General features: G+C 54.3%; 2 protein-coding genes across 2 annotated transcripts; both read right to left on the reverse strand.

Moving 5' to 3' along the window:
- Positions 1-2,177: 2,177 nt before the first annotated feature.
- LOC112882880 (probable endo-1,3(4)-beta-glucanase ARB_01444) lies at positions 2,178-4,628 on the reverse strand. The gene has a single exon (XM_025948071.1). The coding sequence runs from the start codon at positions 4,611-4,613 to the stop codon at positions 2,355-2,357; it is 2,259 nt and encodes a 752-aa protein (XP_025803856.1). The 5' UTR covers positions 4,614-4,628; the 3' UTR covers positions 2,178-2,354.
- Positions 4,629-6,844: 2,216 nt separating this feature from the next.
- On the reverse strand, positions 6,845-9,635 carry LOC112882451 (isoflavone 2'-hydroxylase-like). Its single transcript, XM_025947514.1, has 3 exons — positions 8,681-9,635; positions 7,362-7,720; positions 6,845-7,262 (listed from the first exon to the last, which is right to left on the reverse strand). Exons 1-3 carry the CDS (start codon positions 9,587-9,589, stop codon positions 7,001-7,003), a joined length of 1,530 nt encoding a protein of 509 aa, XP_025803299.1. The 5' UTR covers positions 9,590-9,635; the 3' UTR covers positions 6,845-7,000.
- Positions 9,636-13,028: the final 3,393 nt, after the last annotated feature.

Genomic DNA, 13,028 nt, shown 5'->3' on the forward strand with positions numbered 1-13,028 from the left:
GAAGATGGACTGAGGCGAGGCGGGCCATGGCTGGTCGCAGCCCCGGCTGGCCAGCCATACACGGCGGCGGTGGAGCTGGCACGAGCCGGCGCCGGGCGCGGCCGCCGAGCCGCCGGGCAAGGCCTCCACTGCGGCGCGAGGCGACGCCGGCCACAGCCTCCGCCGCGGACGAGCCGGCGCTGGGTGCGGCCGCCGGCCGCGGCCTCCGCCGCTCTCTTTCCGAATCTCTCTGATTGAGTTGATTGAATTGTCTGCTGCATGTATTAATCTAGAAAAAATCTAGTTGATTGCTAAATTGGATTGTTAGCTGCTGGCGTGCTTGCCCAAGTGAGGGAGAAGGTGCTAGTACTGTATTTGTTTCACGGGAGGAAGAAGGGATGTGAGAGGGGGCGGCGTGGCAGCAGTTAGTGAGATTGGAGGATTTGGAGTAAAAAATCAGAGGAAGGGGCTGCAGCCTCCGCGGCGGACGAGCGAGCCAGCGCCGGGCGCGGCCGCCGGGCTGCGGGGAGAGGCGACGCTGGCCGCGACCGCGGTACAACCTTCCGGCCATGCGTGGCCGCCGACGTGGTGGGGGCGGCTGACGCAGGCGAGGCCGGCAAGCTGCAGGGTCGGTGCCATAAGAGAACGCAAAGGCACGAAGGTATACCCGTGCCTCTTCCCTGTCTTTCTCTCTATTGATCGGATTGCTTAAGAATTGCATGAACTCTTCTAATCTAATCAATGCGGTAGCCGGTCCCAAATCTATCATTACCCAGAGAAGGAAGAAAGAAGGGAGGGTGGATCAGGAATATTAAAAAATTCTAACATATAGGGCCCACGTAAAGAATCGTGCTACAAGTAATACCGTTGGACATATTATATATCTACATAGAGAGTATCATGCTATAAATACGGCTACCCTATGGACGGACCGAGCACAGGTTGAAAGAAAGAACGAACGAACCTGCGAGGGTGCGAAGAAAATCATGATCTAGAGATTCTGGATAAAGTTGCTTGCGACGGCTCACATGGAGACGGAGTGGACCAAGCGAAGAAATTTGGTGAAAAGCTAGCCGAGTGCAGTTACAGAAAGGGACACGCCGGCCGGGCGCATGATGAACATGGCATGTCCCCGCGTTCCTGATTCTTCATTAGTTCTCCGTCCGTTCTTGGGGACTGAGGGACAGCCGTGCGTGCAACTGATTCGGAGTAGTGGATGGCCATGATGCACAGGGTCAGACTCAGAGATTCTGCTTTGGCTTCAGGAGGTGTGAGTTCCTCGGGCAGGCCATGCTGAATGCTGCGTCCTGCATAGGCGGGAACGGTACGGAGCGCGGACCGCCCTGTCTCGTTGAGAAGGTCTCGCGAATTCTTGTTTGGTATGGCATATGTAGGCAAGGGGCAGAGATAAGAAGAAGAAGAGGAGAAAATAAGCAGAAAAGAAAGGGCAGAGTGGGCATGCGGGCCGCGCAAGATCTCACGGCCCGCATGCGCGCCTCATCATCGTGATCTACGATGTGCAGCCCAGCTACCCGTATGCTCCTCCACGCTCAATGCTGGCAGGCGGCCCATCAGCATAAATTGGCAGCCCATTTACGCCCGCGCCGCCATTCACCCACCAGACCGATCTCCGTGCGCAGGCCGTCTCGCGAGGGGGGGGGGGGGGGGTGGATAGCGGCCGAGAGGCCCGACCCAACGAACCAGCCCGACATCGAGAGTGCGCTGCGTCCGTCCGTTTTCCGCAGGCCAGCTGTGCGTGTGAATTCGTGTTGCGCGCGGCGGCACGGCCCGCCATGTTGCAATTTGCCACCCCCTTGTCCTGGCGTGCACGACGGACGGCCGCGCTCGCTTCGACCCGAAGGCTTGTTGGCTTCTCTCTCGAGTTCGGCGACGCGACCGCGTCGAACGCCTGCCTGCCCGCCACTTGCAGGGCGACGAAAGGGATGCCCGGCCAGCCGCACCTCCGATTATCTCAGAACGGACCACCATGACACCGCATCCGTCTCCATTCAGTGTCGCAGTAGACAGGCACAGGAGATCAACGTGTACACAACAACTCCCAGTGTCATCACTCGTCAGATAGAAACGGCCACCGTCGCCAACAACTCACGATGCTTCCGTCCGCTGCGAACATTTCGCAAGCAGCCAGGCAACAAGATCCTGGCGCTTTTTACAAGCCCACCTGGGACAAGGATCTCGAAGTCCACGACCCATCATCCTATGGATCGCATGCCATCACGGCGGTAACGACTTTTTATTTCAAATAAAAGCGGCATAAAGCATCGTGTGTGTGCGTAACCACAACGAACGGACAACTACTATTCGTATGACTTTTCAACGTATCCACTCTTTCAACATACACTCCACAGCAACGGTCAGTGGCAGTACTGGCGGTACCAGCAGCAGCGTCCGAACCCGGCGCCGTCGCCGTCCCCGACGACGCTGCCGCGGCTGTGGAGCCACCAGAGCAGGTTGGCCAGCGAGTTGCCGTCGTCGTGCCCCGTCAGCGCCCGCGTCTTGGCAAGCGCGGCCTCCCGGTCGTAGATCCCCTCCAGCGCGTACACGAACCCCTTCCACCCTTCGCCCACGCCGTCCCGCGCCAGCGCCGGCTCCGTCCACGCCACCAGGTCCCTGACGAACGCCACGTCCGGGAACAGCGCCTCGCTGATGGGCAGCACCGGCAGCAGCTGGATCCCCAGCCGGCACTCCTTCCACTCGGGCGGTGCGAACCACAGCCCGCTGTCGCGCTTGTTCGCCCACAGCACCCCCACCACGCGGTTTGCCGCGGCGAAGTCCTCCTCGTAGATCCCCTCCCCGGCGCGCACGTGCCACCACGTCTGCGCCGCCAGCGCCTCCAGCGCCGTCAGCGTCGCGCCGAGCGAGACCAGGTGCGTGTCCCCGTAGCTCAGCCCCACCAGCGCCGCCGAGTAGTAGGCGTTCACGGCCTCGCTGGTGCTCTCCTGGTTGCGCCCGTCCGCGAACTCCGTCAGCCCGCCCGCCCACGAGTGGAGCTTCCACAGGTCGAACATCCGGAGCCGGGTGAAGCTGCCGCCGGCCCTGTTCCGCGACAGCGTCATGAAGTCGGCCACCATGGAGTAGGCCTGGGGCATGTACTTGCGGCCCCAGCAGGGGTCGATCTTGGCCAGCACCGCGATGGCGTACAGGAAGTAGCCCAGGTGGTAGTGGTGGTCGTTGTAGATGCCGAACCCGAAGTCGGCGCCCGAGTCCCGGAGCCCCTGCAGCGTCACCAGCCCGCCCCACTTGGCGTCGTAGAAGAAGCCGTTCCCCTGGAAGCTGCCGTCCAGCCACGGCGTCACGGTCGCCCGCAGGAAGCTCTGCACCGCCGGGATCGCGTCGGGGCACCCGACCTCCTCCGCGATCAGCGCCAGCCGCGCCGCGCGCGCGACCGCCTTGCCGTAGAAGTAGGACGACGTGGTGGTGATCGGGGCAGACGCGAGGCCGGCCACGTCGGCGCGGAGCGCGGCGGCCACCTCGGCCACGCCGTCCTCGCTCACGCCGCGCGTCGAGTGCCACGTGGGCGACACCGGGTCCGCGCGCAGCGCCCACGAGTCCCCGACCACGCCCACCAGGTCGCCGTCGATGCTCCGGTACCGGAAGTCGTCGAGCACGCGGACGCCACAGTCGTCGGAGAGCAGCCGCAGGTGGAGCGGGTGGGCGAGCATCAGCAGCTCCCCGTGCCCCGCCTTGCGCCACGAGTAGTCGACGCAGAACGGCCGGTGCAGCGCGGCGTCGCCCGCCGTCGGGAAGCAGCCGCTGTAGCGGTCGAGGACGGGCTCCATGGACGCGTCGGGCAGGTAGGCGACCCGGATGGCGCCGGCGAACCCGGGCGCCGAGAGCCGCGTGGTGCCGGCCTGCGCGAGGTGTATCGGCGCCGACGCGTAGAGGAGGAACGTCTGGCCGCTGTTCATCCCGAGGCGCCACTTGGTGCCGGCGCCGTCGCAGGCGGCGACGTCGACGAAGGCGTGGACGGACGCGACGGAGACGTCGACGGGCCCCGTCGTGGTGACGACGGTGACGTAGGGGCAGCCGCGGACGAGGTGCGCGCGGAGCGTCGGGGAGACGTCGAGCGTGACGGAGAGGTCGTCGAAGGCCGCGATGCGGTGGCGCTCGGCGCCCCCCGCGGCGTCGGCGACGGTGAGGTCCGCGACGAAGGTCTGGATGTCGAAGGACGGGGAGTGGTTCCGCGACGGGTAGCAGACGTCGAGTGCCGCCCCGCCGGGGGAGCGCACGGAGTAGGGGTGGAGGTACTCCGGCTGGTCCCCGTTCTTCAGGACGAAGTTCTGGAAGAAGGAGTTGGTGGGGAGCGGCGCGGCGAGGAGCTCCGGCGCGAAGAAGCGGGACGGGTCGGGGAGGACGGTGGAGGCGGCGCGCGGGAACACGTGGCCGCCCGGGGCGGGCGCCGGCCGGCGGTGGCTGCCGTGGTGCGGCATGGTGGGGGCGGCGGGGAAGGGGGGGAGCCCCGGCGGCTGCGGCTGGATCGAGGAGACGGGCGGAGACGGAGGGGGGCGAAGGGGAGCGGGAGGGGTGGGCCTGGGCCGGGAGAAGGCGAAGGGGGGCTTGGAGGTGAGGAGGCGGGAGAGGGTGTGGCCCAGCTTCTTCGTCCACTTCCGCATCTCGCTCGCCTCGGGCTGCTGCTGGTTATATACTGCTTGCTGCCCCGGTCGTGTGGCTGCTGGATTGGGCGGAGGGCTGGGCTTGCTCTGGCTAGTTTTGTTCTTCCTGATGTTTTTGCTGCATTTTTCTTTGGCTTTGGCTGGTTTTCTCCCGGTTTTCCTGGTATTTTTGGAAATTTTTTGGTGCTGCTAGCTGTGCCCAAGCTTTGACGGGGGCAAATACCCACCGGATGGGATGCGAGGAGACGCGTCGTGGAGATCGTGTTGTTCCTGCGTGCAAGAATAAACAATCACAGTGAGCGAGTGCTTGGTTGCTAAGCATGGAAACCACGAGGGACGTGGAGGGGTTTCGGTCGCCCAGATCACCGCGCATGCGTGGACGCGGAGGAATTTAATTGACGCGGCATGGAGGCGGAGACCCGCGTACCTCCGTGGGATGATCGGAGCGCTGTTGATGGAGGGCGTGTGGTCGTCCGATCGGTCGGTCCCTGCGTGCAGGCACACCAAACAGCAATAATGATAATGATGCGCAATGATGATAAACGCGGCCGTTTCCAACACAATACAGATTGGAAGGGACGAAGAAGAATGGGTTTTCTTTGCACAATCGTTGTCCTAAGCTAGCTGATGTGAAGCCAAGGGGGAGGAGGCGACCGGAAAGAGACCGCCGGCCGGGGGAAGAACCGAGCCGTTCCGGCGGCCTGCGACTACTAACTTGCTTACCTTCTGAGATGGATCAGGGGCGCCGTCCGCCCGGGCTGGCTGGTTGATTATCCTGGCAGGTAGCTCGGTGGCCGGCGCCGGCAGGCGTGCGTGTGCCGGGGGGCGTCGACTCCACGCACGTCAGGTATGGAGGACGCAACGCAGCTGCCGAGAATAAGGGACAAGCAATGCAATTAGGCCATGGATGGCAGTTTGTCCCGCGTCGTAAGATTGGCACCGGGGGCGGGACCCGGGAGGTGATTTCCCGGCCGGGGGAAGCAAGCAAGGCATGATGGGCGCTGCCGTGGCGGCGACGGCTTGCCGGCGAAGCTCTGGAGCGGGGGGGGGGGGGGGGGGCAACAAGGCAAAGCCGCTGGTGGTGGTGTGCTCGCTGCTTCCTTCGACACGAGGCGACGCGGCATGTTTTTTGTCGAACAAGCTAGACAATGCTGCTACACCTACACGCAGATGCATCTGCTGTCACCCTGGATCAAGCGCAACGCCGCACCGACGCAGTTCGTTTGGTTGGGCAGAACTGCACGGAGGAAATCAGTTTTTTCAAAGACAAAGGGAGGAAATTAATTAGGCAACGTTACACGCTGGGGCTCAGTCAGTGAGCTACGTCGTATCTTTCCCCTGTTCCTGGTTGTAAGAAAGACTAACCATCTGTGATTTGTTGGCACACCATTAAAAGTGAGTACGTCAGGGCGTGTGGTAACACCAGCAGCAGCAGCAGCAGCATGTCAGGTGTGATATCTCTCGGCTGATAATGCACTTTATTTGAATATCAAAGTGAAAGGTCACTCAATTTGCTTCGGCTTTGAGAAATTCTTAAAAGAAATTTAGGAATTCTAGCGCAAATATAAATGGGTTAGGAGTTACAAACTGAACACTCTAGATACTAGCTCCAAATTCTATATTGGAGTGAATTCCTGGAGGACCAAGAGCTGTGCCCGGAGCTGGAAAATTCAAAATTGCAATAGCAGAGCTCTACCTTGCAGGAACGTACAGGGCGTCAAGGCTATTTCGATGGAGGTCTGCATGGCACGGTGCCTGTAGACACAACACACTTCCTCAAGACTCAAGACCTGTTGGTTTAGAAGCCCAACTTCCAAACAGAGCTTTGATGGGCTATTACAGGTTGGCCTCTTTTACGGCGCACAATACTACCACTTGATAGCATGTAGTATAGAAAAGATCCAACCGTCTATTAGAAGCGGTAAGATTATCATTAGTAACTTATAAATTAAGGATAATTTTAATAATTTTTTTGCAATTTTATCTATTGCAACCATTTTTGTCATATTGCAACACTTTGCCATTGCATCAAGGGTGAAATCTTGTGGTGAAATAATTTTTTTCATATTACCTTTATACTATCTATACTACCTAAATATACCACCTCATACTACTAATCAATGTTTCAGTGGTATAAAAAAATCTCAACCGTCCGATGTTTACATACTAATTCTTTTCAAACAGTAGTATATAGTCTTTTTCAGACACTATTATATGGTCGTATTGTGCGCGTAAAAATCCTCTACAGGTTTGCACATGGAGCTTGGTTACACACTTAGGCTAAATCATTGTTGCCTATATAGACATTGTTGCCACATATAAGCAATTCAGCATGCTATTTAGCAGTAACCTTTAAAACAAACAGAACAACGATGGACCTCAGAACTCTACTGAATCCCCGAAAGAAGATGGGCAACAGAAGCGCGAGGTTCATAGAAGGCCTTCAAGGGCACCTCTTTGGGCAAGGTTAGGCCAGAGCCCTCACTCATGTCCACAAGATCCTCCCCAACTCTTTCCCAATCGAAGCACTGGATCATAGTTCCAAGGGCAAGGCCGACCATCTGCATGCCCAAGTTCTCTGCCGGGCATCGCCGCCTTCCCATACCAAACGGGATGAACATCTTGCCTTCACTCTTCCCATTCTCAAACCTATGAGAGTGAAAAGCACATCATGCTAAGTGGCACCAAAATAGCATTTCTATTACTAAAAACCAAGAGGAAATAAGGAATAGTTTGGTGGCACAAAACCTTTCAGGGATGAAGTTCTCTGGCTCATCCCATAGCTCAGGATCCCTGTGGATTGCAAATGTATTCACCAACAGCATTGTCCCCTTGGGGATATGGAACCCGGCCACCGTGCAGTCCGTGGAGGATTCGTGAGGAACGAGAAGTGGTGCTGGTGGGTACAGACGAAAGGTTTCCATGATGATGCACCGAAGGTAGTGCAGCTTCAGCAGATCAGTCGCCTCGATTAGGCGTGTTGGCTGCCCTATGCATGCGTCGATCTCTTGGCGAGCCTTTTCCAGCACCGGAGGGTTGTTTAGCAAGAGCGACATAGCCCATTCGACTGTATCGGCTGAAGTACTTGTTCCAGCTTCCAGGGAGCTCTTTAAAAAATGGAGGGGAAAAAATACAGATTCAATATCTCCATTTGTATTTTCATTCAATGAAACTAGAAACACACATCACCAGTATAAAAATTTAAAAGAAAACAGGAGGAGGAAGAGTCTGAAGACCAACGTACATGAATTTCTCCGACGATGGCATTTTTTGCTAGAAATTCTTAAATTTTAAAGACGTGTACCATAATATAGCTAAAGAAATTCATGCCCCCATTGTGATTTTGAGAAAGCTTCAGGAAAAAGAAACTCTAGCAAAGCTTCTAACATATAGCCGAGAATTTGCTGAACGAAGAGCAAATCAACAAATTAAATAACTGGAACTCTGGAAGTTGCAACATCTGTACACCCAACCATACTCAGCTACTCTGCATTACTGAAAGTCTATTACATTCCATCAGAGGCAAATGTACTGTGCATTGATATGTCTGTGAACATTTCGTTTCTTTTTAAATCCAAAACCCTAGCAAAATATTGGTTTTTAGCTTCCAGGACATTTATCTTGCGGCTACAGTGATAACCAGTTTTTCCCTCCAGATTTTGATCCCGACCAAAGGTTTAAAACGAACTTAACAGACTTGAACAAGTAGCACTGAAGAGTTCAAAGACACATGCACGATACTTGCATCCACATGTGGCCTAGTGCGACAAATATAGTTGGGTTTTGATATACATCAGCTGGATAAAACTCCAAAGTCTGACGTGGATCCAGACCATGATTCCAGGCACGATGGCGGCAATGCCGTGCACATGAGAGAGCAGCTCAGCAGCATGCATTGGAGATTGGATTCTAATGAAATTACTGCATTCGAGTTAATCAGATGTAGAATTTTAATTCTAAAATCCCAGTATATATGTGAATTAAAATTTGAAATGAGATCGAATTTTATTCAGAAATTTCCTCAAAGAAAAAGGTTTTCTGGTGGAAATAAAGTGATTGTTACTCACAATGCACAAGGTGCGGATGAGCTGGTCCGGGCAGGCCTCGGGGTCCTCGTTCTGCAGCGTCAGCAGCACCCCGATCATGGTCCTCCTGGCCGGCGCGCCCTTCTCCATCTCCTTCCTCTGCTCCTCGATCAGCCCCTGCAAGAACCTCGTGCGGCCCTCCCGGAGCCGCCACAGCCGCCGCCCCACCCCGCCCACGTCCAGCCACCGCGCCCACGCCGGGAGGAAGTCCCACACCGTCGACGCGCCGCTCAGCTCCATCGTCTCCTCCACCATCTTACGGAACCACCGCGCCTCCTCGCTCACATCCGCCGCCGCCTCCTCGCCGTAGTACGTCCGCGCGCACATCATCCCCATCATGGCGTTCATGAGCAGCTCGAACAGGCGCGACTTGAGCTCCACTCGCGCGCGGCCGCCCCCGGCGGCGCGGTAGAGGCCCCGCGCCATGGCCCGCGCCTCGCGCTCGTGGACGTCGGCGAACTGCTGCACCCGGAGCACGGAGAGGATCTCGGTGACGGCGATGCGGCGGACGTGGCGCCAGTAGGGCCCGTAGCTGGCGGTGCCCATGGTGGTCCAGTCGTAGGAGAGGATCCGTCCCGATGGCAGCCGCGGGCGATTGGCGAACGCGACGTCGCGCGGGCCCAGGCACTCCTCGGCGGCCCGGGCCGACGACACGACGGCGACGCGGCGGGAGCCGAACCGGATCCGGAAGACGGCGCCGTGGCGGGCGGCGAGGCGCGCCAGGGTGCGGTGGAGGGGCTTCCTGAAGAGGTGCAGGTGGCCGATGACGGGGAGAGCGGCCGGCCCCGACGGGTTCCGGCGGCGAGTCCCGCGTCGTGAGGCTTGCGCCAGCGCGAGCAGCGGTGCTAGCAGGAGGACAGCGATGACGGCGATGGTGTTCAAGGTATCCATGGTGGTGGTGGATTGGATTCACTCACTCCGATCGATCTGCTGCTTGCTTTGGTGGTACGGTGGACGGTGGTAGCTAGACATCTTATTTATTGTACGGTGGACGCTCTAATAGATTTATTTTTCTTCAAAGATCCACCGTAAAAAGTGTTATAAAAGCGCGAACCAAAGGAACTTTGAATGTGAAACAATCTGTTTTACGAAAATAGGGTTGGATAGATTATGATCTTAGAAGAATTTATTTAGGGGGAAAAATGAATCAATTCATTCGGACGAGCGAGGTATCAATTTTGGAAATTCGTATGTGTTGGGTTCGAAAATAAAAAAACAAGAAGGGCAATCTTGGCTTGGGCCTAATTTTCTGGACAACTGGGCTGTTAGGAAGATAGTGGGCCGAGGGGAGAAAGAATTGGACCTAGTTTGGGCCAGTTAGCAGGGCTAACATGTTATTCTATCGTGGTAAAATACCTGCCCAAATTAAAACAGTAATCTTTGAGAAAAATCGGAGGTGGCTTAAATCGTTTTCGTTTCTGTGTTTTTTTACCATTTCTGTTTTAATCGGGGTGGATTATAGAAGAATCGATCAATTATTTTCAACTCCTTTTATAGGAGTGAGTGGTAAAAGATTTGGCACTCTAGCTGGTTGTTAATGACAAAGGTGCCCTCAAATGTCAGTGACATGGAGAATTGACACTTCCTAAAAGGTGACCTCAAATCGGGGTTCCGGAATGACGAATTGAGGCACGAGGAACGGTATTTGGGATTAATTTTACACTGCAGGAACGAAAATGTTCCTGTTTCCGTCCCTGGAACACCGTTCCCGGAACGTGGAATGTTGGGGCGTTCCACATTCCTGGTGACTATGGCCATCATATGGGTTGGTCACCCACCGCTCTTGCCACATTTTAAAAACTATTAGTGTAATTAAAAAGGATCGGTGGTGAGCTTTTAGAGGCGCCAATTCACAATCCTAGGCAACTACGAGCTCATTGATAAGATGGCATGTTGCAATCAATCAAGTTACTATCTGTAGCACGATCGATGATTTGGTAGCAGCAGAACTAAGCTAGTACCAATGGCCAATTAGCTGTTGTTCTTCCATTATTTGGCTTCGTTAGGCGCATGGAGGGGACCTAGCAAGAAGCAGGTCGATTACATTGATCAGGCCGGGGAGGAGCCGCATGCGGTGGGCATTTGGGGTTGCAGACGTTGCACTTGGCCTGGCACTCCTTCCTCGTGTCGTAACAGTGATACGGCTTTAGAGTGCTGCAACTTACACGACGTGTGGTCAGGAGGACACGCCCTTTCGACACAAAATATCAGCTGGAGCTTGCCCCCATCTGATGCTGTGGAGTTGATGGCCGCCGTAGCATCATCACGTACACTACTTCCATCCTCAAGAAGCCATCGGTGAAATGATCGATATATCATCGCAATACACAGACACAAATTAGGTTATGCAGGCAATAAAAGGAGCTACACTATATATTATCGATTATCAGCACATAATTACTCGGTGAAACAATGGAAGCCATGAACTAATGATTGTAATTTAGTACACTTACATTGTGCGGGCGGTACAGAGTAGAGCGCGATGAAAAAGAAGACGCCCAACACATGCACGGGGCCTCCTCCTCTGCAACCCATCCTGGCCCTCAGTGCCGGATCCTTTGGACAGCGAGGTATCGGAAATATTACGGGTCACAGAAGATCCAGGGTTAACCTGACGTGTGCTAGCAGTCAAAACGCCGTATAGTTATATTTTTTAAAATCGTATATTTAAATTAAAATTCGACTGCACCACTGTATTTCTTGCGACGAAATCTTCAAGATCATACTTGGAGATTTTTTACGAAATATTTTTTAAAACACAGAATAATTTTTTTCTATAAAAATTGTTTCAGCGATATAAAAAATATTTTATGATAATTTGACTGCTAATATTTCCGAGAGCCCAAGCGTCCGATTCGTGCTTGCAGAGGCCCAATAAAGAGCGTTTTTGCCAACGGTCCAGAGGTCTGACAGCACATGCAGGTCTGTGTCGCATGTACTAGCAAGACCCATACAACTTCGTGCAAATTTAGATTTAAATAAAAAAAGCTACGGCTTGCTGACTGATTCGAAACTAAACCATATTTGGATGAAGTGTCTTTTGAAACAATTTTGTTTTGTTCCGGAACAATGTTTTCGGAACATTTTTTCATTATAATGGAACATTTATATTTCTTATTTTCTTATTTAGAATATTTTTTTCTTAGAACACTGTTCTAGAACAACATTTCTTTAAGTTGGAACAATTGTTCTATATGAAATTGTTCCAACTCAGTATAATAAAGGCCAATGAGAGAAAGTAGGAGGGTTGGGCCGGGAAGCGGGCGGCCCGAGAAGGAAGCTAGGAAATATCGGCCTAAGAAACAACCTGGCGTGGACCTGCTTCTGCGATGAACTGGATGAATTCCAGTAACACGCGTTATGGCTAATCAGACCCGCAAGGTATTGGAGATCAGGTTATCAAAGCTATGAGCAAGAATTGGCGATGCACAATAAAGTAGCCGTAGCTTGTATTGTATTGCTTGGGTTTTTATTAGCCACTTGGCCATCCGGCCTGAGGCCCGTGGGCCGGCCTGCGACACGACTTTTGGCCTGGCATGGGCTCGGCACAGCACGATTTTAATTGGGCCTGGGCTAGCCCGGCACGGGTGCCGTGCTGTGCCTAGACCGACGCCTTAGCACGTGGGCTGGTTCGGCCTGGCACGAATAGTAGCCAGTTCTAATATGGCTCGTAATTCCAGCCCATCACACCAAACTTCCACCACCAGCCCACATCTATATACTCATTTTCATCCCCAAAATCCTTCCTCCCCTCTCCCAAACCGCACCTCCTCCCTTCTGGCGACGCAGCCCGACCCTTCTCCTCCTCGCGCAGCACCTAGTTCCCTCACGACGGTGCAGCCGGCCGGCTCCCCTCGAGGCCTCAATGTAGCACCTCCTTCCCGCCCCATGGTGGCGCGGCCGACCTCCTCCCTTGCCTGCACAACGGCGCCAGCACCCGCAGCTCATCCCCTCCCCGATGGCAGCTCGGCTTGTTAGAAATATGCCTTAGAGCTAATCATAGAGATGATCATATTTTGTTGTATCCATGATATATTATGTGTTCATTGAATATCGATGAAAGGCAACTTGTATTGATTGGTAATTATGTGAATTGTTTATGAGAATTTTACTTGTATAGTTATTCTAAAGTTGTTCCTAATCGGAGTTTATGTATGGACACACATGAATATTAGACTAGCACATGTATTAGTTGATGGCTGTGAGTTATATGACATGGAGATGTCAAACTAATAATGTGGGCGCATGTATGACATGAGGCTGGATTGACCCAACTCGAGAAATAGTGATTTCTCATTATACAGTGTGTACGCTGTGTCCTTAGACCTGA

The sequence above is a fragment of the Panicum hallii genome, chromosome 2, assembly GCF_002211085.1.
Source record: "Panicum hallii strain FIL2 chromosome 2, PHallii_v3.1, whole genome shotgun sequence".
Taxonomy (NCBI): Eukaryota; Viridiplantae; Streptophyta; class Magnoliopsida; order Poales; family Poaceae; genus Panicum; species Panicum hallii.

Coding starts and splice junctions, on each gene's coding strand:
- LOC112882880 (XM_025948071.1), bottom strand. CDS start 4,613: ATGCGGAAGTGGACGAAGAAGCTGGGCCACACCCTCTCCCGCCTCCTC.
- LOC112882451 (XM_025947514.1), bottom strand. CDS start 9,589: ATGGATACCTTGAACACCATCGCCGTCATCGCTGTCCTCCTGCTAGCA. Junction 7,721..8,680: donor TCATCCGCACCTTGTGCATT/GTGAGTAACAAT, acceptor CATTTTTTAAAG/AGCTCCCTGGAAGCTGGAAC. Junction 7,263..7,361: donor GAGAACTTCATCCCTGAAAG/GTTTTGTGCCAC, acceptor TCACTCTCATAG/GTTTGAGAATGGGAAGAGTG.